At 45.9% G+C, this 27,755-nt stretch overlaps 1 protein-coding gene across 1 annotated transcript; it reads left to right on the top strand.

Moving 5' to 3' along the window:
• Nucleotides 1–12,165: 12,165 nt before the first annotated feature.
• IFT27 (intraflagellar transport 27) lies at nucleotides 12,166–27,386 on the top strand. The gene is made up of 7 exons (XM_038756621.1): nucleotides 12,166–12,438; nucleotides 16,779–16,858; nucleotides 18,807–18,866; nucleotides 20,597–20,656; nucleotides 23,472–23,589; nucleotides 25,142–25,251; nucleotides 27,132–27,386. The coding sequence occupies exons 1-7, from the start codon at nucleotides 12,405–12,407 to the stop codon at nucleotides 27,228–27,230; spliced, it is 561 nt and encodes a 186-aa protein (XP_038612549.1). The 5' UTR covers nucleotides 12,166–12,404; the 3' UTR covers nucleotides 27,231–27,386.
• Nucleotides 27,387–27,755: the final 369 nt, after the last annotated feature.

Below are 27,755 nucleotides of genomic sequence, written 5' to 3'. Positions count from 1 at the left end.
ACTAAGTGATGATGATGATGGCATTTGTTAAGCGCTTACTGTGTGCGAAGCACTGTTCTAAGCACTGGGGAGGATACAAGGTGATCCTCTCCCCCTCGTCCCCCTCTCCATCTCCCCCGTCTTTCCTCCTTCCCTTCCCCACAGCACCTGTATATATGTATATATGTTTGTACATATTTATTACTCTATTTATTTATTTATTTATTTATCTTACTTGTACATATCTATTCTATTTATTTTATTTTGTTAGTATGTTTGGTTTTGTTCTCTGTCTCCCCCTTCTAGACTGTGAGCCCGCTGTTGGGTAGGGACTGTCTCTATGTGTTGCCGACTTGTACTTCCCAAGCGCTTAGTACAGTGCTCTGCACACAGTAAGCGCTCAATAAATACGATTGATTGATTGATTGATCAGGATTGTCCCACGTAGGGCTCACAGTCTTCATACCCATTTAACAGATAACTGAGGCTCAGAGAAGTTAAGTGACTTCCCCAAAGTCACACACTATAGTAAGCGCTGGGGTAGATTCAAGTTGATCAGGTTGGACGCGGCCCACAGCCCATGTGGGGCTCGCGATCTTAATCACCATTTTACAGATGAGGGAACTGAGGCCCAGAGAAGCAAAGTGACTTGCCTGAGGTCACACAGCAGCCAAGTGGTGGAGCAGGGATTAGAACCCAGGTCGGGTTCTAAGTAACCTGAATTAACAGAGAGAAGACTGGCCCTTAAAACAATTCACCCCTTCCTGCCACGCGGCAGAATCTTGCAGGCCTGAGGAATGGTGGAAGCAAGCATGACATATTTCATTCAATCGTATTTATTGAGTGCTTACTGTGTGCGGAACACTGTACTAAGCGCTTGGGAAGTACCAGTTGGTAATGTATAGAGCCAGTCCCTACCCAACAGCGGGCTCACAGTCTAGAAGGGGAAGACAGACAACAAAACAAAACATATTAACAAAATAAAATAAATAGAATAAATATTTGATAAAGCCTGGGCCTGGGAATCAGAAAGACCTGGGTTCTAGTCCTGGCTCTGCCACTTTCATTCATTCATTCAATTGTATTTATTGAGCGCTTACTGTGTGCAGAGCACTGTACTAAGCGCTTGGGAAGTACAAGTTGGCAACATATAGAGACGGTCCCTACTTGTCTGCTGTGTGACCTTGGGCCAGTCACTTCACTTCTCTGGGCCTCAGTCCTCTCATCTGAAAAATGGGGATTAAGATTGTGAAACCCACGGGGGATGTGGACGGTGCCCGACCTGATCGGCTTGTGTCTACCCCGGTGCTTAGTTCAGCGTTTGATGTAGGGTAAGTGCTTCAGAAATACCATAAGGAAAGATGAGATAACTGAGGCACAGAGAAGTGAAGCCACTGCCCAAGATCACACAGCAGATAAACAGCAGAGGCAGGATTAGAACCCAGGCCCTTCTGACTCCCGGGCTGGTTGTCCATCCACTAGGCCATGCTGCTTTCCTGATCTCGAGGTTTTCATGAATGGGGTGGAGATTCTGGGCTTAATCCCTGGTTCCGTATTTAATAATAATAATAATAATAATGGCATTTATTAAGCGCTTACTATGTGCAGAGCACTGTTCTAAGCGCTGGGGAGGTTACAAGGTGATCAGGTTGTCTCACATGGGGCTCACGGTCCCCATTTTCCAGATGAGGTAACTGAGGCACAGAGAAGTGAAGTGACTTGCCCAAAGTCACACAGCCAACAAGTGCCGGAGCTGGGAATTGAACCCATGGCCTCTGACTCCAGAGCCCATGATCTTTCCACTGAGCCACACTCCTTCTTGCCCACCCAGAGCCCAAAGCCAGTCTTCAGACTTTGGGTTTTGGTTTTTTATGGTATTTGTTAAGCACCTACTATGTGTCAAACGCCATTCTAAGCACCGGGGTAGGTACTGATTAATTAGGTCGGACACAGTCCCTGTCCTGTGCCGTCCACCAAGGTCATAGGGCTCACAGTCTAAGCAGGAGGGAGGGCAGGTATCACATCCCCATTTTACAGTGGAGGAAACTGAGGCACAGAGTAGTCAAGTGAATTAGCCAAGGTCACACAGCAAGCAATTGGCGGAGCCGGGATTAGAAGCAGCATGGCTCAGTGGAAAAGAGGATGGGCTTTGGAGTCAGAGGTCATGGATTCAAATCCCGGCTTTGCCAATTGTCATTCATTCATTCATTCAGTCAGTCAATCATATTTATTGAGCGCTTACTGTGTGCAGAGCACTGTACTAAGCGCTTGGGAAGTACAAGTTGGCAACGTATAGAGACGGTCCCTACCCAACAGTGAGCTCACAGTCTAGAAAGTGGGCTCACAGCTGTGTGACTTTGGGCAAGTCACTTCACTTCTCTGGGCTTCAGTTACCTCATCTGGAAAATAGGGATTAAGACTGTGAGCCCCCCATGGGACAACCTGATCACCTTAGAACCTCCCCAGCGCTTAGAACAGTGCTTTGCACATAGTAAGTGCTTAATAAATGCCATCATCATCATCCTCTGACTTCAAGGCCTATGGTCCTTCCACTGGGCCAAACTACGTCCCTAAATTTTGGCTTGGTGAGCTTACCTCCATCTGTCTTTATTCCGCCAAAAAACAAAATGCTTCCTGGGGAGACTGAAGAGAAGGGGGAATTTTTATGGTGAGCGTGACAAATGGACCCCTATTGGGTCTGATTAAAACCAGTTCTGCATTTGAAGGATTGCAGCTGTCACTGGTTGGGAATTGCATCTAATACGCTTGCTGCTTTTGTCACTTTGGGGAGAGCTATCCCCCCCAATCCTTGGCTGGAGATCCAATGGGAGCAAACGTTAAAATCCATCCCTTCTTCCCCATCTCTCTCACGCCCAGCTCCCTGCTTCTCCCCTCCCTGCGTCGGCGAGGGTTTTGCTCTAGTGTGAGAATAATTGTTAACAGTTCACTGCCCCCAGAATCACATTCCCTTCTGGGTTGCCCCGATTTGCTCCCTTGATCCATCCCTCCTTCAGCCCCACAGCATTTAAGAAGCAGCGTGACCTAGTGATAGGAGCACAGGATTGGGAGTCAGAGGAAATGGGTTCTAATCCACTAGTCTGCTGTGTGACCTTGGGTAAGTCACTTTACTTCTCTGGGCCTCGGTTATCTCATCTGTAAAAGGGGGATTAAGACTGTGAGCCCTATGTGGGACAACCTGATTACCCTGTATCTACCCCAGGGCTAATAAAACTGCTTGGCAGAAAGTAAGCGCTTAACAAATATCATAATTATTAATTATTATTATTATGCTCATTTTATTGAGCATAATATTTGAGCTCATTTTATTGAATTGTATTAATGTCTGTGTAAGCTTCTTGGGGGCAGGGAATGTATCTGTTATATTGTACTCTCCCAACCGCTTAGTACAGTGCTCTGCCCATGTAAGTGCTCAGTAAATACAAATGATTGATTGACCGATTAAGTTCTCCTTTAACTAGAGAAGAATCCTTCTCTCCTCCCCACTTCTAGACTGTGAGCTCATCGTGGGCAGGGATTGTCTCTGTTGCTGAATTGCATGTTCCAAGCGCTTAATACAGTGCTCTGCACACAGCAAGCGCTCAAAAAATACGATTGCATGAACGAATGAATGAATGAATGGGTGACCAGAAAAAGAGGGACGTCACCTTAAAACAGCCGTGCAAATGAGCACTTACCCACAACTATAAGCTACCTCTTCTTTCTATTTCCTTTTTGTTCAGTTTTCACCGACCACAGCAGATGGATTCTTTTTAAGGTGGGGCGTGGGAAGGCTTGTCTGTTTTTTGAGCCGACGGGGTGAAGAATACCAGGTAATCTCACCGCTTTTCATTGCCACCAAAATCTTTGCCAGAATCCTTTCCGGACAGGCTACCAAAGAACATCGTTCTGGATCACGGGGTGGCTTCAAACCAAAATGCAGTACCGCTGCTGGAAAAGAAATGCGGGCTATTCAAGAGTACGGTTCTACCATACACGCCCTGAATTACAATGTGGCTTCAGACCAAATTGCGGCATGACGGCACTAGGAGAAACGCAGAGAGGTGAACGGAGGCTACTCTGTTCTCTTCCTAGATCTTCGAAAAACACCTGACTCCACCGGCTAGCCTGGGCTCTGACAATCGCTGGGCAAATTTGAACTTCTTCCAGGGTCCACCAAGGTCATGAAGTTATCTGCGTCACCTTGACCAGGTCATCGGTGCGGCCTAGGGGATAGAACACAGTCCTGGGAGTCGAAAGGAGTCTCCATTTTTCCCCCTGGTTACTGTGATTGCCATATTAACTACATCTCCCTGTCCCACATGGGGCTCACAGTCTAAGTAGGAGGGAGAACAAGATTTGAATCCTCTTTTTGCAGAAGAGAAAACTGAGGCACAGGGAAGTGAAGTGATTTGCCCAAGGTCACACAGCAAACAAGTGGTGGAGATGGGATTGGAATACGGGTCCTTCTGACTCACAGGCCTGTGCTCTTTCCGTTAGGCCACCCCAGTGCTTAGCACAATGCTCAGCACAGAATAAGCACTTGACAGATACGACTATTATTATTACTGAGGAATCTAAGGAGGATCCCATAAAGGACCCCCACCCACGTCCCCCCAAAACACACAGCCCAGCTTTGGATCTCCTGAGAATCCTGCAATCAGTTTCAGGATGAGACAGCTCTTACACTTAGCTGCCTTCCAGCCTGGAAACTGGGCCTGTAAGTGACCCACGGGTGGCCAAAATCTCATTTCGGATTCTTTGCAGGGTGAGAGGATGATTGGGAGGGGAGGACTAAAAAGAAAAGGGAGAGAAGTTGAGTCACAGAAGGGAAGGAGGAAGAAGCACAGAAAGAGAGGCCTGTGGGAGAAACGGGAAGGTTTGGGGGTGGTTGTGGGGGGGAGAAGAGGAGTGGCAGCGGAAGAGAAGGTGGACTGTGGAAAGAGGAGAAAAAAATTGGGGAGTCAGAGGAGAAGTTGACAGGTGAGAGGGACAAGATTAAGGAGGGGAAGGAAAAAGGATAATAATTGTGGCACTTGAGTGCTTACTATCTGTCAAACGCTGTACTAAGCACTGTGGGAAGATAGACGATAAGTACGTAGGACACCTGTCTAACATGGCACTCCCAGTCTTAGGAGGGAGAACAGCTATTTAATTCCCATTTCACAAATGAGGAAACTGAGGCATGGAGCAGTGAAGGGACTTGCCCAAGTTCACCCAGCAGACAAGTGGCAGAGCCTGGATTAGGACCCAGCTCCTCTGATTCCCAGGCCTGTGCTCTACAAGGATATCCTGCTTCTCTGCAAGGAATGAGGAAAGAACACAGTAATGGGAAGGAAGAATGAACTGAGGGGGCAGAAGCTGAGGGCAAGATGAGCACAAAATTGTTGCTTATAATATCCCGCTTACCCAAGGGATACGGAATGCCCACTGAAGATTGAAGGGGGCAGGCTCAAGACAGAGGAAACACTTCTCTACACAATAAATTATACATCTTTACACGGAACAGGAAGGTGTTAGCGGGGAAAGTCAGAGAAGACAAAAGGCTCAAGAAGGGCTAAGATCACCGACAATATCTCTATGATGCTCTATTTGGTGGAGGGGTGGTGAAAATGGATCAGAGAAAGGTTGTCATCCCAGGAAGCTTTGATGCCCCTCTAGGAGATGGAATACCCGGCACAGTGGAACATCAGTGTGATCTAGTACAGCCTAGTTTATCTTATGTTTTATGCAGGCTGGGGAAAGGAAACCACCGGATAATACGGGAAGAGAGGACTGAAGAGACGACGGAAAGCATTGTTACAGATTCTGGTCAGAAACAGGTTGCTCCACCAGTCACGATAAAAAAACAAAACTAAAAACACTCCCAAACCTCTCACAACTGCATTAACCCAGAATGCCTTAAATTGTTAAGGGAAAAATAAGATATGGTGCCTCGCATCTTGCGGGGCTATTAGGTACTTTTGTCAGTTGCTCCAATGAAGAAAATGACAGAATGTTTGGTTTACGGCTGACCCTAAATTGTATGGGATGCTAATACCTCGATAAACAGGAATAAAGTTCAGAGTGACCTTGATTCAGTAAATAAATGGTCCAACAGAATCAGTTTGAAATTCAATGAGGACAACATTGGGACAAAAGCAAACATCCCAAATTCAGCCTAGGCACAACTCTCTGCTCTGTGACCTCGGGCATGTCACTTAACTTCTCCGTGCCTCAGTTCCCTCATCTGTAAAATTGGGATTAAGACTGTGAGTTCCATGTGGGAAAGGGACTGTGTCCAGCCTGATGACCTCATACCTACCCCAGCACTTAGTACAGTGCCTGGCACATAGTATGTGCTTAACAAGTACCATTTTTTTTAAGAAAAGAAAAAGATCTGAGGGGCATAGTGGCATGAGTCAGCAATCAGTTTATTTATTGAGCACTTACTGTGTGCAGAGCACTGTACTAAGCGCTTGAGAGAGTACAATATAACAGAGTTGGTAGACACGTTCCTTGCCCACCGTTAGCTTACAGTCTAGAAGGAGTTTACAGCAATGCAGTGCTCCTTCCAACTCTGGGATACATTACTAGGTACAGCGAATAGATTTAAGCAATCAATCAATCAATTAATTGTATTTATTGAGTGATTGCTGTGTGCAGAGCACCGTACAAAAGTCTTGGGAGAGTACAGTATATGAGATTTGGTAGATAGGTTCCCTGCCCACAAGAGGCTCCCATTCTACACAGTCTACTAAGGGATAGCTGCTATATTAATACATCCAATATATCCTATTCATTACCAATTAATGCCTAGTAATGTGTGGGTGGATCTATTTAGGTAACTTGGCAGTAATAATAATAATGATGACATTTATTAAGTGCTTACTATGTGCAAAGCACTGTTCTAAGCGCTGCGGAGGTTACAAGGTGATCAGGTTGTCCCACGGGGGGTTCACAGTCTTAATCCCCATTTTACAGATGAGGTAACTGAGGCCCAGAGAAGTGAAGTGACTTGCCCAAGGTCACACAGCTGACAAGTGCGGGAGCCAGGATTTAATAATAATAATAATGTTGGCATTTGTTAAGTGCTTACTATGTGCAAAGCACTGTTCTAAGTGCTGGGGGGGGGTACAAAGTGATCAGGTTGTCCCACGTGGGGCTCACAGTCTTAATCCCCATTTTCCAGATGAGGTAACTGAGGCCCAGAGAAGTGAAGTGACTTGCCCAAGGTCACACAGCTGACAAGTGCGGGAGCCAGGATTTGAACCCATGACCTCTGACTCCAAAGCCCGTGCTCTTTCCACTGAGCCACGCGGCTTCTCAAGTAGTCCTTCTGCAGTACTCTGAGTAGTTCAGGCTCTCGAAAAAATATTCTCTCTGGAGTTCATCACCAAACTGGAGTGGCTCTAGATAAGAGAAACCAAAATGAAGAAAGGAATCCAAAATAAGTCCTCTGAGGAAAGCTGAAACAATTTAGCTTGATTAGCCTGGAGAAAAAAGATTAAAGCCTGGCAATAACTTCTTCAAGTACACAAAGGGTTTCGGGGGGGGTTTCGTGTTGGGGTTTTTTTGTATGAAGACGATAACCAATTGTTTTCAGTGATCACAAAAGACGGCACTAGAAGGAAGACGATTAAATTTCAAGGGGTCTGGTTAGGCATATCAAAAAACATCAGGTGATGATTAAAAAGATCATCAAGGGAAGCGAGTTATAGAACAAGTAGCAAGGGAAGGTTATGGAATTGCAAAAGGTAAAAAAGAAAAGACTAGAAAAACCATCAATCTTTCTGCCTGGAGGCAGAATGGGCCTTTTTTTTCCAGTCCTGGGACCCTGAAGATATTCCATACAGTATAAATATCACACATGGGATACTTGCAGCCCAGAGCTGTGCTCTCTGGCTCCGTAAATTTAAAGATATTGAGAAGCAACGTGGTCTATTCATTCATTCAATCATATTTATTAAGCACTTACTATGTGCAGAGCACTGTACTAAGCGCTTGGGAAGTACAAGTTGGCAACACATAGAGACGGTCCCTACCCAACAACGGGCTCACAGTCTAGAAGGGGGAGACAGGCAACAAAACAAAACATGTGGACAGGTGTCAAGACGTCAGAATAAATAGAAATAAAGCTAGAATATCTCTAATACATCCAGTGCTTAGAACAGGGCTTGGCACATAGTAAGCGCACGGGCCTGAGAGTCGCGTTCTAATCCTGGCTCTGTCACTTGTCTGTTGTAAGACCTTGGGTAAATCACGGAACTTTTCTGTACCTCAGTTACTTCATCTGTAATATGGGAACAAGTCTGTGACCCCATTTGGGACAGAGACTGAGTCCAACCTAATTTTCTTGTATCCACTTCTGCTCTTATTAACATACCTGTCACACAGTGAGTGCTGAACAAATACCACCGTTATTAGTAGTAGTTGTTGTTGTTGTTGTACTGGATTCAAATTCTGGCTCCTCCAACTGTCTGCTTTGTGACTTTGGGCAAGTCACTTAACTTCTCTGTGCCTCGGTTACCTCATCTGTAAAATGGGAATGAAGACTGTGAGCCCCACGTGGGACAACCCAATCACCTTGTAACCTCCCCAGCACATAATAATAATAATCATAATAATGGCATTTATTAAGCGCTTACTATGTGCAAAGCACAGTTCTAAGCTCTGGGGAGGTTACAAAGTGATCAGGTTGTCCCACAGGGGGCTCACAGTCTTAATCCCCATTTTACAGATGAAGTAACTGAGGCACAGAGAAGTGAAGTGACTTGCCCAAAGTCACACAGCTGACAATTGGCAGAGCCGGGGTTTGACTCCAAAGCCCGTGCTCTTTCCACTGAGCCACGCTGCTTCAGTGCTTTGCACATAGTAAGCACTTAATAAATGCCATAATAATTATTATCATTATTATTATTATTACTGGGGTAGATTCATTCATTCATTCAATCGTATTTATTGAGCGCTTACTGTGTGCAGAGCACTGTACTAAGCGCTTGGGAAGTACAAGTTGGCAACATATAGAGACGGTATGATCAGATTAGACACAGTCCCAGTCCCACATGGGGCTCAAGGAGGAAGACAGGTATTGAGTCCCCAATTTACCACTGAGGAAACTGAGGCCCAGAGAAGTGAAGTAACTTGATTAAAGTCACCCAGTAGGCAAGTGGCAGAGCTAGGATTAGAACTCATGTCTGCTGACTCCTGGGACAGTGCTTTTTCCACTGGATTACACTGCTACCCAAGCAGTATTCATCATCTAGAGCTTAGAACAGTGCTTTGCACATAGTAAGCACTTAATAAATACATTATTATTATTATCTCTCGCTCATTTGAGAAGCAGCAGGGTCTAATAGATAAACCCCGGGCCTGGGAGTCCGAAGGTCATGGGTTCTAATCCCTGCTCCACCACTTGTCTGCTGTGTGACCTTGGGCAAGTCACTTCGCTTCTCTGTACCTCAGTTACCTCATCTGGAAAATGGGGATTGAGACTGCGAACCCCACATGGGACAGGGACTGTGTCCAACCCAATTTGTCATATCCACCCCAGGGTTTAGTACAGTGCCTGGAACATAGCCCCTTCCCCTCCCCACAGCACTTGTGTATAGTTGTACATATTTATTACTCTATTTTATTAATTATGTGTATATATCTATAATTCTATTTATCTATTTTGATGGTATCGACGCTCGTCTGCTTGTTTCGTTTTGTTGTCTGTCTCCCCCTTCTAGACTGTGAGCCCATTGTTGGGTAGGGATTGTCTCTATTTGTTGCTGAATTGTACTTTCCAAGTGCTTAGTACAGTACTCTGCACACAGTAAGCGCTCAATAAATACAACTGAGTGAATAGTAAGCGCTTAACAAATACCATAATTAATATTATTAGGGGTGTCTTCTTGACTTTTGACTGTAAGTAGCGAATTCAGTATTGCCATTCATAAATTCTGAAACGTCCTGGCTGAAATGTGAGTAGGCTGAACTGGAGAGTGAGAAATGTAAAATGAAAAACTTGGTGATTAGAGCAGGGTGCCTGACGCTTAAATGCATTTAGCCAACAAGACTATAGTAGAAGGAGCCCGGGCTTGGGAGTCAGAAGTTGTGGGTTCTAATCCCGACCCCGCCACTTATCAGCTGTGTGACTTTGGGCAAGTCCCTTAACTTCTCTGTGCCTCAGTTACCTCATCTGTAAAATGGGGAGGATGACTGTAACCCCCACGTGGGACACCCTGATTACCTTGGATCTACCCCAGCACTTCGAACAGTGCTTGGCACATACTAAGAGCTTAACAAATTCCACCATTATTATTATTAGTCTATTATTAAGGGGGCAATGGCAGGCACACGCAGAGTTTGACTAGTTCCCTGGACAAAACTGTATTCAAAAAGAGAGGAGCATGTATTGAAATTCTCTTTTCCTCTGCTATTCTTTTCCTCTGCTATTCAGAAGTAGCGTGGCTCAGTGGAAAGAGTCCGAGCTTTGGAGTCAGAGGTCATGGGTTCAAATCCCGGCTCCGCCAACTGTCAGCTGTGTGACTTTGGGCAAGTCACGTCACTTCTCTGGGCCTCAGTTCCCTCATCTGTAAAATGGGGATTAAGACTGCGAGCCCCCCGTGGGACAACCTCATCACCTTGTAACCTCCCCTGCGCTTAGAATAGCGCTTTGCACATAGTAAGCGCATAACAAATGCCATCATCATCCTCATCCTCAGTTCCCTCATCTGTAAAATGGGGGTGAAGACTGTGAACCCCCGGTGGGACAACCTGATCACCTGGTAACCTCCCCATCGCTTAGAACAGTGCTTGGCACATAGTAAGTGCTTAATAAATGCTATTATTGTTGTTGTTATTGTTATTATTATTACTATTATTATTATTATTATTATCATTATTATTATTAATCCCAAGCTGAGTTGCCCAGCTCACTGATTGCTACCGCGTTGCCCAATCAGAAAAGCCTCGTCACCAGTTGCTGGGCAGATAAAGCCAAGGCCTTCCCAGACTGAGCCCCCTCCTTCCTCTCCCCCTTCTTCCCCTCCCCGTGTGTATATATATATATGTTTGTACGTATTTATTACTCTACTTATTTATTTATTTTATTTGTACATATTTATTCTATTTATTTTATTTTGTTAATATGTTTTGTTTTGTTGTCTGTCTCCCCCCTCTAGACTGTGAGCCCGCTGTTGGGTAGGGACCATCTCTATATGTTGCCAACTTGGACTTCCCAAGCGCTTAGTACAGTGCTCTGCACACAGTAAGCGCTCAATAAATACGACCGAATGAATGAATTTGTTTTATTTTATTTTGTTAATATGTTTTGTTTTGTTGTCTGCCTCCCCCTTCTAGACTGTGAGCCCGCTGTTGGGTAGGGACCGTCTCTATATGTTGCCAACTTGGACTTCCCAAGCGCTTAGTATGGTGCTCTGCACACAGTAAGCGCTCAATAAATACGATTGAATGAATGAATTTGTTTTATTTTATTTTGTTAATATGTTTTGTTTTCTGTCTCCCCCTTCTAGACTGTGAGCCCGCTTGTGGGTAGGGACCGTCTCTATATGTTGCCAACTTGGACTTCCCAAGCGCTTAGTACGTTGCTCTGCAGACAGTAAGCGCTCAATAAATACGATTGAATGAATGAATTTGTTTTATTTTGTTTTGTTAATATGTTTTGTTTTCTGTCTCCCCCTTCTAGACTGTGAGCCCACTGTGGGGTAGGGACCGTCTCTATATGTTGCCAACTTGGACTTCCCAAGCGCTTAGTACGGTGCTCTGCACACAGTAAGCGCTCAATAAATACGATTGAATGAATGAATGAGTGGCTAAAAACGATTGAATGAAAAGGCCTAGGCTCCTCGTCACCAGTTGCTGGGCAGATAAAGCCGAGGTCTAGGCGGGGGAGGGGCCTGGCGGGGGGCGGGTCTGGGTATTTTTCTCAGCCACTCGTCAACCAGAACCCGCTTGACGGACAGCTTCCTCCACGAATTATCTTAAAGAACAGCCTTCTTCCTCCCCCCTCCCCGCCCCTCCCCCTTGGAGAGCGTCGATTGGCCGATCTATTTGACAGGCGGGAGAGCCATCCAATCGCTTTTCGAGATTGGGAGAAGGGGAGGGAGGGCATCCAATCGTCTTTCGAGGTTGGGAGAAGGGGCGGGTTTCCAGCCCGGTTGCTAGGGCGGCGCTTCGAGGCCTCTTTCTCAGGCCTCATCTTCTCCCACTAACAGGCCTTTCCCGCCCTTTCCTCTCACCCTTCAGGCCTCGACGCCCATTTTCAGGGTCAGGTTGGTCCTTACCAGGCCCCTCACCCCCAAGAAGGGGCTGCTCCTGATTGTTGCCCCCCAGGCTTCCCAAAAGGCCTTCCTCTCCCCCTGCCAACCCTCTTGCCACCCTCAAGTGAGGGGTGGATGCCAGTCTGATTGCCAAGGGGGAGGGAGAAGTAATCGGTTGTCATGGTGAAGCTATCAGCCAAGTGCATCCTGGCAGGTGAGTTTGCCCACTGTTGGGTAGGGACTGTCCCCATATGTTGCCAACTTGTACTTCCCAAGCGCTTGGTACAGTGCTCTGCACACAGTAAGCGCTCTATAAATACGATCGATTGATTGATTCCCTTGCATCCGCCCTTAATAATAATAATGGCATTTATTAAGCGCTTACTATGTGCGAAGCACTGTTCTAAGTGCTGGGGAGGTTACAAGGGGATCAGGTTGTCCCACGGGGGGCTCCCAGTCTTCATCCCCATTTTACAGATGAAGTCACTGAGGCACAGAGAAGTTGTGACTTGTAATGGTGAGGACGTCTGTTTATGTGCAAAGCACTGTTCTAAGCGCTGGGGAAGTTACAAGGTGATCAGGTTGTTCCATGGGAAGCTCACAGTCTTCATCCCCATTTTACAGATGAGGTCACTGAGGCACAGAGAAGTTGTGACTTGTAATAGTGATGACGTCTGTTTATGTGCACAGCACTGTTCTAAGCGCTGGGGAGGTTACAAGGTGATCAGGTTGTTCCCCGGGGGTTCACAGTCTTCATCCCCATTTTACAGATGAGGTCACTAAGGCACAGAGAAGTTGTGACTTGTAATAGTGATGACGTCTGTTTATGTGCAAAGCACTGTGCTAAGCGCTAGGGAGGTTGCAAGGTGATCAGGTTGTCCCACGGGGGGCTCCCAGTCTTAATCCCCATTTTACAGATAAGGTCATTGAGGCACAGAGAAGTTAAGTGACTTGTAATAATGATGACATCTGTTTATGTGCAAAGCACTGTTCTAAGCGCTGGGGAGGTTACAAGGTGATCAGGTTGTCCTACGGGGGGCTCCCAGTCTTCATCCCCATTTTACAGATGAGGTCACTGAGGCACAGAGAACTTAAGTGACTTGTAATAATGATGACATCTGTTTATGTGCAAAGCACTGTTCTAAGCGCTGGGGAGGTTACAAGGTGATCAGGTTGTCCTACGGGGGGCTCACAGTCTTCATCCCCATTTTACAGATGAGGTCACTGAGGCACAGAGAAGTTAAGTGACTTCTAATAATGATGACATCTGTTTATGTGCAAAGCACTGTTCTAAGTGCTGGGGAGGTTACAAGGTGATCAGGTTGTCCCACGGGGGGCACCCAGTCTTAACCCCCATTTTACAGATGAGGTCGCTGAGGCACAGAGAAGTTAAGTGACTTGTAATAATGATGACATCTGTTAAGCACTTACTGTGTGCAAAGCACTGTTCTAAGCGCCGAGGAGGATACAAGATGTTCAGGTTGGCCCACGGGGGGCTCACAGTCTTCATCCCCATTTTACAGATGAGGCAACTGAGGCAAGAAGTTAAGTGGCTTGCCCGAAGTCATTCATTCAATCGTATTTATTGAGCACTTACTGTGTGCGGAGCACTGTACTAAGCGCTTGGGAAGTCCAGGTTGGCAACATATAGAGACAGTCCTTACCCAACAACGGGCTCACAGTCTAGAAGGGGGAGACAGACAACAAAACAAAACATGTGAACAGGTGTCAAGTCACATAGCTGACAAGTCACACAGCTGACAATTGGCAGAGTCAGGATTTGAACCCATGACCTCTGACTCCCAAGACCGGGCTCTTTCCACTGAGCCACGCTGCTCCTTTAGCAATCATGTTGGCGGTTTTTATAAGCGCTTCCCATTGGAGCATGGGCCCGGGCGTCAAGTCTTGTCTGCTGTGAGACTTTGGGCCAGTCACTTCTCCGTGCCTCAGTTACCTCATCTGTAAAATGGGGATGAAGACTATGAGCCCTATGTGGGACATGGACCGTGTCCAACCTGATTACCTTGTGTGTACCCCAGCGCTTAGAACAGTGCCTGACATATATTAAGTGCTTAACAAGTACCATTTAAAAAACGGATGATTGATCGATTTGATTACTCTCGGTCAAGTGCTGGGGTAGATAGAAGCTGATAAGATGCTGTCTGAGATCCACCTAGGACTGTGATCCTGTGAGCTTAGGAATATAGGAAGGAGAAAAGGAATTTTATTCCCAGTTTATAGATGAGGAAAGTGAGGCAAAGAGAAGTAAAACTTGCCCAAGGTCATGTGGCATGCAAGTAATAGTAATTAATAATAAGTGCCGGAGCTGGTATTAGGATCCGGGTCTCCTGACTTCTGGCCTTGAATTCTTTCCTCTGTACTGTTTCTTCCTCTTCAATTTTGTCTCTGGCTTCACATAAATATCTAACCCAAAAAGTGTTTTTCTGTTTTAAATAATAATCAGAGAAGGCACACGTTGAGAAGTGGAGTGGTCAAGTGGAAGAAACATGGGACTGGGAGCCGGGATACCTAAATTTTAATCTATGTGCTGACACTGGGGCAATCATCTGTCTTATCTGGGCCTCAATGTTCTGCTCTGTAAAATGAGGATTAAAAGCATTTAGAACAGTGCTTGGCAACAGTAAGCACTTAACAAATACCATAATTATTATTGTTATTATAAACTGCTCTCCATCCCTCATAGACTGTTTACACTGTATAGGACAGGGACCGTGCCTCGTCTGATTGTATCCACCTCAGCTCTTAGCGTAGTGCTTGACATAGTAAATGCTTTAAAATGGAATATTTAATTATCTCAGTGGTCATAAACAGGAGCAGTGAGGCCTGGTGGAAGCCAGGGAGCTTGGGTTTTAATCCTGGCTCTGCTTCTTGCCTGCTGTATGACCCTGAGAGAGTCCTTTCACTTCTCTGTGCCTCAGTTATCTCATCTATAAAATTGGGGATTAAATACCTGTTCCCCTTTCCTCTCAGACTGCAAGCCCCATGTGGGACAGGGACTGTGTCTGATCTGCTTATATTATGCCTACCCCAGTGCTTTGAATTGGAATAATGCCTCAAACAGGATCTGGCTTGAATTTTGGGTGAAGCCCTGTCAAAACAGGACAAATGTAGTTCTTTTATTATTATTATGGTATTTGTTAAGCACTTACTTCGTGCCAGGCGCTGTTTTAAGCACCGGGATGGACACAAGCTAATCGGATTGGACGCAGTCCGTGTGCCGCACGGGGCTGATTGGATTAAGGCGGATAAAAGATTTGAGTCTTCCACTGGCTAGATTTAACTTTGGGGTCTTACCAAATATAAAACCTAGCTGCATGTTCTGAGAAGATGAAGCAGGAGAGATCAATCAGTAGTATTTACTGAGCGCTTCCTGTGTGCAGAGCCCTGTAAGAGTTTTATTATTCCCAGCATCCTAATTACTCATAATTAATACCTGTGTTCCCCCACAATAGACTGTAAGCCCTACGTGGGACAGGGACTGTGTCCAACCTAATTAACTCTTATCTACCCCAGCCATTAGAACAGCGTTTGACTCATAATAATAATAATAATAATAATGGCATTTATTTATTGAGCTCTTACTAGGTGCAGAGCACTGTACTAAGCACAGGGAGGGGACATTATGACAGTTAACAGACATTCCCTGCCTACAGCACACTTGTATATATATGTAATTTATTTGTTTATGGGTATTAATGTTAGACTGTGAGCCCACTGTTGGGTAGGGACTGTCTCTATGTGATGCCAATTTGTACTTCCCAAGCGCTTAGTACAGTGCTCTGCACATAGTAAGCGCTCAATAAATACGATTGATTGATTGATTGATTGTCCGTGAGCCCACTGTTGGGTAGGGACCGTCTCTATATGTTGCCAACTTGTACTTCCCAAGCGCTTAGTACAGTGCTCTGCACACAGTAAGCGCTCAATAAATACGATTGATTGATTGATTTATTAAGCGCTTACTATGTGCACTTACTGTTCTAAGCACTGGGGAGGTTACAAGGTGATCAGGTTGTTGTCCCACGGGGGCCTCACAGTCTTAATCCCCATTTTACAGATGAGGTCACTGAGGCCCAGAGAAGTGAAGTGACTTGCCCAAAGTCACACAGCTGACAATTGGCGCAGCCGGGATTTGAACCCATGACCTCTGACTCCAAAGCCTGGGCTCTTTCCACTGAGCCACGCTGCTTCCTTGTACCATATTAAAAAAAAAAATCATTAAAGCTGGGATGTGTTTGTCGAAAGAATGGATGCATCAGAAGCAGCCGTATCATGGGATGCACTTTTCCCTAGACTTCCATGCCGTTGGTGTGATTCTGTTCCAGAACCGTTCCCGACGGGATGGCCGGGCCCAATCTGTAGGGATGAGGGAACGGAGGCCCAGAGAAGCCAAGTGATTTGCTCAGGGTTGCCCAGCCGACAAGGGATGGAGCCAGGATTAGAACCCAGGTCCTCCGACTCTCAGTGCTTTTTCCACTAGGCCTCGCTGCTTCTTGACTGGCTAAAGCCTGTTCCGCTTTCTTGACTTGTTAGGTGATGCAACGGTGGGGAAGAGTGCCTTGGCTCAGCTGTTTGAAACAGACGGAGCTCATTTCCAGAAGAATTACACGATGGTGAGCCCGGAGAAGGGGCAGATGTGGTCGAGGGTGGGAGAAAAGAGCTTAGAAAATCATGCCCGAGTCATGGGGAAAGGTCAGGAAACCCTAGGGACGGTCGTCCTCTAGTCTCTAAGCTCGCTGTGGGCAGGGAATGTGTCTGCCAATTTGTATTGTACTCCTCCAAGCGCTTAGTTCAGTGCTCTGCACACAGTAGGCGCTCAATAAATATGACTGACTGACCAACTCCCCCTCCCAGGCCCGTTCTCTTTCCACTTAGCCCTGAGCATACATCTGTTCTTTAGGGGGGAAAATAAGTACTCAGGAACTTTCCTTCCCAGGATTTCAGATTGAATCTTTTTCTTTGCGATGAAGGCAGCATCCTCGGATCAGTTGAAGGTTCTTACAGTACAGGTGGGGCAGTGAGCAATCCAACAATTAAAGGGAGGCATTCATTCATTCAATCGTATTTATTGAGCGCTTACTGTGTGCAGAGCACTGTACTAAGCGCTTGGGAAGTACAAGTTGGCAACAAAGAGAGACGGTCCCTACCCAACAGTGGGCTCACGGTCTAGAAAGGGGAGACAGACGACAAAACATATTAACAAAATAAAATAAATAGAATAAATATGTACAAATAAAATAGAGTAATAAATACGTACAAGGCATTGAGCGCTTACTGTGCTCAGCGCTGGAGAGAGTACAGTACAACACGGTGGGTATGTTGTAAATATATATGTATTGTATGTGTTGTATATTGTACTCTCCCCAGCGCTGAGCACAGTGCTCTGCCCACAGTAAGAGCTCAATAAATATGATTGAAGGAATATTCCAGAGTTGGTAGACATGTTCCCTGCCCACAAGGACCTTAGCAGCTAGACCACTCCCTAGTCTCTTCACTTCTGCAGCATGGCTTAGTGGATAGAGCACGGGCTTTAATTCTATTTGTTCTGACGACTTGACACCTGTCCACATGTTTTGTTTTGTTGTCTGTCCCCCCTTCTAGACTGTGAGCCCGTTGTTGGGTAGGGACCATCTCTATATGTTGCCAACTTGTACTTCCCAAGCGCTTAGTACAGTGCTCTGCACACAGTAAGCGCTCAATAAATACGATTGAATGAATCATATTCCCTTCAAAGCCCTACTGGGAGCTCAGCTCCTCCAGGAGGCCTTCCCAGACTGAGCCCCCTCCTTCCTCTCCCCGACCTTAGCTCCTTCCCCTCCCCACAGCACCTGTATATATGTATAGATGTTTGTACATATTTATTACTCTAATTTACTTGTACATATTCGATTTATTTTATTTTGTTAATATGTTTTGTTTTGTTGTCTGTCTCCCCCTTCTAGACTGTGAGCCTGCCGTTGGGTAGGGACCGTCTCTATATGTTGCCGACTTGTACTTCCCAAGCACTTAGTACAGTGCTCTGCACACAGTAAGCGCTCAATAAATACGATTGAATGAATCATATTCCCTTCAAAGCCCTACTTCCCTTCAAAGCCCTACTGGGAGCTCACCTCCTCCAGGAGGCCTTCCCAGACTGAGCCCCCTCCTTCCTCTCCCCCACCTTACCTCCTTCCCCTCCCCACAGCACCTGTATATATGTATATATGTTTGTACATATTTATTACTCTATTTAATTTACTTGTACATATTCGATTTATTTTGTTTTGTTAATATGTTTTGTGCTGTTGTCTGTCTCCCCCTTCTAGACTGTGAGCCTGCCGTTGGGTAGGGACCGTCTCTATATGTTGCCAACTTGGACTTCCCAAGCGCTTAGTACAGTGCTCTGCACACAGTAAGCGCTCAATAAATACGATTGAATGAATGAATGAATGAATAATCTCCAACAGAACCAGCTTTGAATGAGGGACAAATACTCCAGTGACCCAAAGCAGAATCTCCAACCCCCGACAACAGACAGACGGCATCCTGAAACTCACCCATCTCCCCGGATTTCTTTTGTAGACCACAGGAGTGGAGTTGATCCTGAAGTCTGTGGCGATACCAGACACCGGTGACAGTGTGGTAAGCCCCTCCAAGCCGTTCACATCTTGTATTCGCGATGATCGGACGCTCTGGGTTTTGAGTTGCTGGTCTGGATGTTTCTGAGCAGTTAGCGATGGAATCATAAGCGCACAAATGACGGGGAGAAATCAGTTCGTCTAACCCCCGTTTCCTCAGACAGGGGCACGCCTAAGCTGCCGCCATGGGGCTGGAATCAGCCTTGCTTTTCATGACTTGCAGAAAAGGGAAATGTAATAATAATAATGATGACGGTATTTGTTAAACGTTATGTGCCACGTGCTGGCCTAAGCGCTGGGGTGGATACAAGCAAGTCGACTTGGACACAGTCCCTGTCCCGTGAGGGGTTCTCAGGCTCTATCCCCATTTTGCAGATGAGGTAATTCATGCCCAGAGAAGTGAAGTGATTGACCCAAGGTCACAGAGCAGACAAGTGGCAGAGCCGGGATTAGAACCCATGACCTTCCAACTCCCAGGCCTGGGTTCTAGCTACTATGCTATCGTCATGTCCAATACCACCTTTTAACCCCCAAATCACAGTTTCGGCTTGAAAATTAACTTTTTAGAATAAGGTTCCAAGGGCCTCCTGAGCCCTTGCCAACCTGTTTAGAATTCCATTCCACCAGGTAGGAAATAATGTTATTCTCATTTATTTTTTTTTTGTATTTGTTAAGTGCTTACTATGTGCCAGTTACTGTACTAAGCACTGGGATAGTTTATCATTTATTCATTCATTCATTAAGCGCTTACTGTATAATAATAATAACGATGGCATTTGTTAAGTGCTTACTATGTGCAAAGCACCGTTCTAAGTTCTGGGGAGGATACAAGGTGATCAGGTTGTCCCATGTGGGGCTCACAGTCTTAATCCCCATTTTACAGATGAGGTACCTGAGGCACAGAGAAGTGAAGTGACTTGCCCAAGGCCACACAGCTGACAATTGGCAGAGCCAGGATTTGAACCCACGACCTCTGACTCCCAAGCCCAGGCCGTTTCCACCGAGCCTCGCTGCTTCTCTCTAGGCACTGTACTAAATGCTAAGGGAGATACAAGATTATCAAGTTGGACACAGTCCATGTCCCACACGGGCTTCACAGTCGTAATCCCCATTTTACAGATGCGGTAACTGAGACCCAGAGACCTGCCCGGGTTCACACGGCAGACAAGCGGCGGAGCCGGGATTAGAACGCAGGTCCTTGTGACTGTTTTAGACTGTGAGCCCACTGTTGGGTAGGGGCTGTCTGTATATGTTGCCAACTTGTACTTTCCAAGCGCTTAGTACAGTGCTGTGTGCACAGTAAGTGCTCAATAAATACGATTGATTGATTGACTCCCAGTCCCGGACTTTCCATTCTTTTGGCATTTAGGGAGCCTGAAAATTTATCAGGGAGTAGGATAGCTCTCTGCCCTGTTTGTGCAAGGAATGTGTTCTCTCTGGGTCACAGTCTTTTAGACTGTGAGCCCACTGTTGGGTAGGGACTGTCTCTATATGTTGCCAATTTGTACTTCCCAAGCGCTTAGTACAGTGCTCTGCACATAGTAAGCGCTCAATAAATGCGATTGATGATGATGATGGGTCCGCCTAGCCCATTTTGTTGTCCTGGCAAACATGACATTTGCTTCCTTTGCCTATGGGGGAGAAAGAGGAAACTCAGCAGTGAGCTGTGCACAGTTAGTGCTGAATCTCCCCGGGTCTGGATTTTCGCGAGATGCCTTTTCTTTCTGCCTCTAGGAACTCTTCATCTTTGATTCTGCTGGCAAGGAACTGTTTACCGACGTGCTGGAAAAATTGGCAAGTAGTAAATAATCCCCTCCCCTCACCGCACCACGTCCTTCTCCAAGAGTGTACAGTATGAAATGCCGTCTAAATCTTTATGGCAACATTGCAGTCTGGAAGGTTCGCTGAGAGGTCAGCTGACGCAACATTTAAAGGGTACTTCTCTTAAGGTGGCAGCTATCTGAGAAAAGTAATAATAATAATAATAATAATGGTATTTGTTAAGCACTTACTATGGGCAAAGCACCGTTCTCAGCGCTGCGGAGGTTCCAAGGTGAGCAGGTTGTCCCACAGGGGACTCACTGTTTTAATCCCCATTTTCCAGATGAGGTAACTGAGGCCCAGTGAAGTGACTTGTCCAAAGTCACACAGCTGACAATTGGCAGAGCCGGGATTTGAACCCATGACCTCTGACTCCAAAGCCCGGGCTCTTTCCACTGAGCCACGCTGCTTCAGAGTACACTCTGTTGCTTAGTTAGGCAAACAGCTGGTCCCCCTAGGATTCCAGTCAATCCATGGTATTTATCAGTAAATTTATTTATTTATAAATTGATTATTTATAAATGCCAAGGGTCTGTTGTGCGCTTACAGGGTGCAGAGCACTATACTGAGTGCTGGGGAGCGTTCAGTACAGCAGAATTGGTAGACACGTTTCCTGCCCACAGGAGACTCCGGTCTAGTCAGTCGTTCAGTCCCCTCCCCAACCGAGATCCATCCACTTTAATCCATCTCTTGATCATAAACTTGTTATGGGCAGGGAACGTGTCTGCTAATTCTCATGTCTGCTGTGTGACCTTGGGCAAGTCACTTAACTTCTCTGAGCCTCAGTTACCTCATCTGTAAAATGGGGATTAGGACTGCGAACCCCACGTGGGACAACTTGATCACCTTGTATCCCCCCCAGCGCTTAGAACAGTTCTCTGCTCGCAGTAAGCGCTTAACTAATGCCATCATTATTATTATTATTCCAAGCGCATAATACAGTGCTGGACACGTAGTAAGCCTTCAATAAACACCACCGATCGATTGATTGCTCCGTCAGTGGTTTTTATTGAGCGCTTACTGTGTGCGGAGCCCTGTACGAAGCACATGGGAGAGTGCGATATAATGGATTCGGGAGACATGATCCCTGCCCCTGAGGAGCTGACAATCCAGTCAGGAATCGTGATCTAGTGGGGGTGACTTCAGTCATCTCAAAAAGTCTGGATTCCAAGAAATTGAGACAAGACCCTCTAAAATCCTAGCGTGCAGCCAGGTAGCACGGACGATTATAGGGGGGCACCCCAGGGCTCCGAATTTTCCCACTGCATACTGCGGTGATGAGTACCAAGACATTGGGGAGCAGTTACCAATTATCTGTTAATTTTTTATTGATTATTTTTCCGGTATTCAACCATTCCTATCTCTTCACACGTTCTTTTAACTCAAGTTGCATCGATCACTCCTCTCCTCTCACTTAGACTCTAAGCTCCTCAAGGGTGGGATTGTGTCTTATACCTGTATTATCTTCGTGACTCTAATCCTCTGCAGCGTGGCTCACTGGAAAAAGCCCGGGCTTTGGAGTCAGAGGTCGTGGGTTCAAATTCCGGCTCTGCCAACTATCAGCTGTGTGACCTTGGGCAAGTCACTTAACTTCTCTGGGCCTCAGTTACCTCATCTGTAAAATGGGGATTAAGACTGTGAGCCCTCCGTGGGGCAACCTGATCACCTTGAAACCTCCCCAGCGCTTAGAACAGTGCTTTGCACATAGTAAGCGCTTAATAAATGCCATTATTATTATTATTATTATACAGAAAGCGTTCATTAAATACAGTGGACAGTGCTTTTTTAACAGTCTCGAAGTGGCATGCAAGAGGAGAATACGGACTTTTTTTTTCTGAAGGAAGGGAAGGTGGCAGTCTTAGCAAAATAAAGGGAATTTGCCATGTTGGAACTGTTGTTTCTGATCATGTCTGAGCAAGGCCACCCCTTCAGTTAATCAATCAGTCCTACTTATTGAGCACTTACTGTGTGCTGAGCACTGTACTAAGCACTTGGGAGAGTACAGTATAACAGAGTTGGTAGACACGACCCCTGCCCACAGTGAGTTTAAGGTCCAGAAGTGGTGACAGATGTTGAAATAATTAAATGAATTGTGACTATGTAAATAAGTGCCGTGGGGCTGAAGGAGAGGTGAATAAAGGGAGCAAATCCAAGTGCGAGCGTGACGCAGAAAGGTGTGGTAAAAGAGGAGATGAGAGCTTAATCATTTCTTTGAATGTTTCAAACTCTCTGTCCTGTCCTATGCCCCGGTTGGGCACACTGTCCGTTGCGACTCAGTCCTTCTGCATCAACCACTTCCTTTGAATTTATTCACTTCTAGGGGTATCCATCAGTTAACTGAAATAATAATGATAATAATGATGGTATTTTTTAAGTGCTTACTATGCGTCAAGCACTGTTCTAAGTGCCGGGGTAGATACAGGCTAATCAGGTTGCACGTAGTCCCTGTCCCACATGGGGCTCACAGTATTAATCTCCATTTTACAGATGAGGTAACTGAGGCCCAGAGAATTGAAATGACTTTCCCAGGGTCACACAGCAGACGAGTGACAGAGTGAGGATTAGAACCCCGGTCCTTCTGACTCAGAGGCCCGTTCTCTATCCACTAGACCACACTGCTTCTTCTGTCGCTCTGTCTTTTTTTATTCGTCCCCTAGAACTCGAATTTCTTCCCCATACTCCTCCTCCCTTCCCTCCGAGAATTCTTTGAGCTGTCAAGATCCCTGAAAGTTGGTGCCCCCACCAGTGACTGGATGGATTTGTGTGTGTTTGTGTCTCTTTCTCCCAGTGGATTCAACCCAGCGTCTTCTGTCTCGTGTACGATGTGACCAAAGAGCAGTCCTTCACCAACTGTGCCCTGTGGCTGGAGAGAGTCCGGACAAAGGTTCAAGGCATGCAGATTCCAGGTAGGGGACCGGATGGGAGCAATCAATAAATCAAACAATCGTATTTATGGAGCACTTACTATGTGCAGAGTCCCAGACTAAGCATTTAGGAGAGTACAGTAAAACAGAATTAGCAGACACATTTCCTGCCCGTAACAAGTTTACAGTTTAGAGTCGAGCTTGCAGTCCAGAAATTGTGATCCATCAGTGGTTTTCAGTGAGCGCCTGCCACGACAAGCAGTTCCTGTGTTTCAATCAGTGGTATTCATTGAGTGCTTACTTTGTGCAGAGCATTCATTCATTCAATCATATTTATTAAGCGCTTACTGTGTGCAGAGCACTGGACTAAGCACTTGGGAAGTACAAGTTGGCAACATATAGAGACGGTCCCTAACCAACAGCGGGCTCACAGCCTAGAAGGGGGAGACAGACAACAAAACAAAATGTATTAACAAAATAAAATAAATAGAATAAATATGTACAAGTAAAATAAATAGAGTGATAAATATGTACAAACATATATACAGGAGCACTGGACTAAGCGCTTGAGAAAGTCCAGTGCAGCGGAATTAGCGGACTTGTTCCCTGCCCATAACGAGCTGACAGTCTAGTGACTGTAGTCCACCAGTAGTTTTTATTGAGCGCCTGCCGTGACAGACTGTTTCTGTGTTTGTCTATGGCTTTTATCGAGCGCTCGCTATGTACAGAGCTCCGTATTAAGTGCTTGGGAGAGTACGGTACAATAGAATCAGCAGACACATTCCCTGCCCGTAAGGAGTTTACAGTCCAGAGCCTGTAATCTGTCAGTGGTTTTTATCAAGCTCCAGCTATGACAAGCAGTTTCTGTGCTTCCCAGTGACAGCTCTTTTCACGCAAATGAAAGTGACGCCTTACACATTTATCTCTCCTCTAGCGGTTTGGGATGCTTGAAATCTGTTCGTATCCCACCGACGAGAGGATCGGGCAATATCATTCCCGGCCTGGCTGGTGGAGAGTGACTGGAAAACCCTGGTCACGTCACTGGTGGCAAAGTTCCGATTTTCCGATTCTGCCCTCAACCTGGTGGGGTGATGTTATTGTTAAAGCTTTCATTCATTCAATCGTATTTTTTGAGCGCTCGCTATATATGGAGCACTGTACTAAATGCTTGGGAGAGCACAATATAAAGATAGCCAAACACATTCCCCGCCCACAGCGATCTTACAGTCTAGAGGGAGAGTACAAGATAACAGAGTTAGTAGATAAATCCTTATTTAAAAACCCTCATGGAGCCTACAGGTTAAACGAATACAGGAAAAATAATAATACAAAGACCTAAAAGAGAAGGGGCAGGTGCTGGAAACACAGCCTGCCTTTTTTTCTTTTTTTTGTTCTTCAGCCTTTCCGGGCTAGGGTGGAGTCCCCGAATTTTAACTCGTTTCCTTCCCCCTGTCTTGTCCCAGTAAACTATTTTTCACTCATCAGATCCATCAGCTACCTTACTTTCAACGCCTCCTGCAGCAGCTGAGACGAGCCAACTGTGGCGAGACGCACGACCCTTAACGGAACTTGTTGTCGTTCTCCCTCCTGGCAGGAATATTGGTGGGGAATAAAACAGACCTGATCGGCCGACGAGTGGTGGAGAGGACGCGAGCCCAAGAATGGGCGACCAGCCAAGGCCTGGAGTATTGTGAGACGTCAGTGGTAAGTACCGTGCCAGAGCTTCGGAAGAAATGGATTTTTGTGATGAAGTTGAGAGGCAGGGTGCCCAGTGGATAGTCGGATTCAGGAGGGTGTAGGTTCTAATCCCGGCTCCTCCCCTTGTCTGCTGTGTGACCTTAGGCAAGTCACTTCAATTCTCTGGGCCTCAGGTACGTCATCTGTAAAAAGGGGGTTAAGACTGTGAGCCCCATGTGGGGCAAGGACTGGGTCAACCCTTAAATTATCCCAGTATCCCCTCTGCTCTGTAAGCTCGTTGTGGGAAGGGAATATGTCTACCAACTCTTTTATAATGTTACATCGTACTCTCCCAAGGACTTAGTACAGTCCTTTGCGAACAGTAAGCACTCAATAAATACATTTGATTAATTGATCCCAAGGCCTTTAATTACCGAGGCAGTCTTTTTTTTCTTACGGTATTTAAGTGCTTACTTTATGCCAGGCACCATACTAAGCACTGGGGTAGATACAAACTAATCAGGTTGGACACAACAATGGTCTTAATCCCCATTTTAGAATGGTGCTTTGCACATAGTTAGCGCTTAACAAATGCCATCATTATTATTATTATTATTATTATTATTATTATTATTATTATTTTACAGATGAGGTAACTGAGGCCCAGAGAAATTCAGAAGCTTGCCTTAGGTCACACAGCAGACAAGTGGCGGGGCCTGGATTAGAACCCAGGTTACTGGCTCTTTCCACTAGCCCACACTGCTCCTCTCAACGTGGTTTTTGCATCTCACATGACTAAGCGGAGGATTAGGATAACTGACTACCAACAGACCCAATCTCCATATTTCTCCTTCTTCCATTCACCCTTTGAGGCTTCCCCTTTGCCTCAGTATTCCAGATTCCCTACCACTCTTGATTGAACTCAAATCAAACCCTCACCAGGCTATTTTAATTAGTTTTTTTTTTCCTGGTACTGCCTAAGGTTTTTGTAGCTGTGGTAAAACATCTGGTTTTGTCCCGGTTAAACATGGTCCTTCGGAGTTGATGTAACGGAAGCTTGGTTCACAGCTCAGTTAAGAAAGGAGTGATTAAAATGGAAATATAAACCGATTCGGCTGGAGCCGTAGCTAAATCTACAAGTGAAATCCCTCTCTTCAGTAGACACTATATGCTTAAGGTCTAGCATCTCTTAACTAGATGAAATACTGTCCATCCAGTACACTTTTCGTACTCAAGAGAGCTGGCCTTTGGGTTCTTCCTTGAGTTTCAAGCGATTTGATTGTATGTGTCATCTTGGTCAGTGCTTCTATTCTCAGGGGTGAAATACTTGACTTCTAACCCATAAGCCGCTTGCCTATCTACCGTTAGCCTTGCTCGTGTTGTGAGTAACCCAAAGTAAGTGACAGTCACGGCTGTTCCTTTGAAACTCGTCAGGGGAGAAAGTAAATCCGTGAATTCCCCTATTTTATCAATGATTTTCTTCATCCGGGACTTTTCTTTACAAGAAAGCTCAGGTTAAGACTCCGGCAGATATCGATGTCCCGAGCTTCTTTCTTTTTTACGGTGTTCTTTAAGCACTTATTCTGTGCTGGGTACAATGCTAAGTGCTGGGGTAGATACAAGCTGATTAGATTGGCCACGGTCCACATCCCAACTGAGGCTCCCGGTTTTAATCCTCTTCTTACAGAAGAGGTAAGTGAAGCCCAGAGAAGTGAAGCAACTTGCCCCAAATCACACTGCTTCTGCTTTCTTCACAGCTCCTCGCGCAGCCTCCCTCCCCTTTGGTCGGCCTCTGGCTTTGTGGAAGCCCCGCTTTCCTAGCGTGCCCCGGCCTGGTGTCGGACGAGGCTTCTAATCCGTGAGCGGTTCTCCCCCCGCCCCACTTACTCTGACCCTTCTCTCCACAGAAGATGATGGAAAACTTCGAGACCCCTTTCCACAGCTTGGCCAGGTTATTCCACCAACGCTACCTGGAGGTAGAAGAAATCGTTCAATCGCTGGTGTGATGAGCCTGGCTCACTGGAGGGGCTTGCTCGCTCCCAACCAAAACAGCTTCTCCGAAGCGGGAAGCGGTTTCCACCCTCCCTGAAGAGGAGAGCATTCCAGATTCGTATTTTCTGTACAACTTGTCCTTATAACCTTAAATAAACCTAGGAGAAAAGCAACCAAGTTGCACATATCCTTTTTTATTATTTAAATGGAATTGGTTAAGTGCTTACTGCGAGCCAGGCACTGTTCTAAGTGCTGGGGTACGTACAAGGTAATCAGATTGAACACAGTCCCTGTCCCATATGGGGCTCACCGTCTTAATACCCCTTTTACAGAAAAGGGGACTGAGTCCCAGAGAAGTGAAGGGACTAGCTCAAGGTCCCATAGCGGACAAGTGGCAGAGCGGGGATTAGAACCCAGGTCCTTCTGACTCCAGGCCAGTGCGTTCTATTCTGCTGCTTTTCTCCTCTCATCAGGCCAGTTTAGGAGGCTTTGGACAGTTGGAGTTGGAGAATTTTGTAACCTTTTAATTCATTACCAGT

The sequence above is a fragment of the Tachyglossus aculeatus genome, chromosome 14 (assembly GCF_015852505.1).
Source record: "Tachyglossus aculeatus isolate mTacAcu1 chromosome 14, mTacAcu1.pri, whole genome shotgun sequence".
NCBI classification, from domain to species: Eukaryota; Metazoa; Chordata; class Mammalia; order Monotremata; family Tachyglossidae; genus Tachyglossus; species Tachyglossus aculeatus.
Note: the sequence above shows the minus strand (reverse complement) of the source record. Positions and strands in the feature narration are given on the sequence as shown.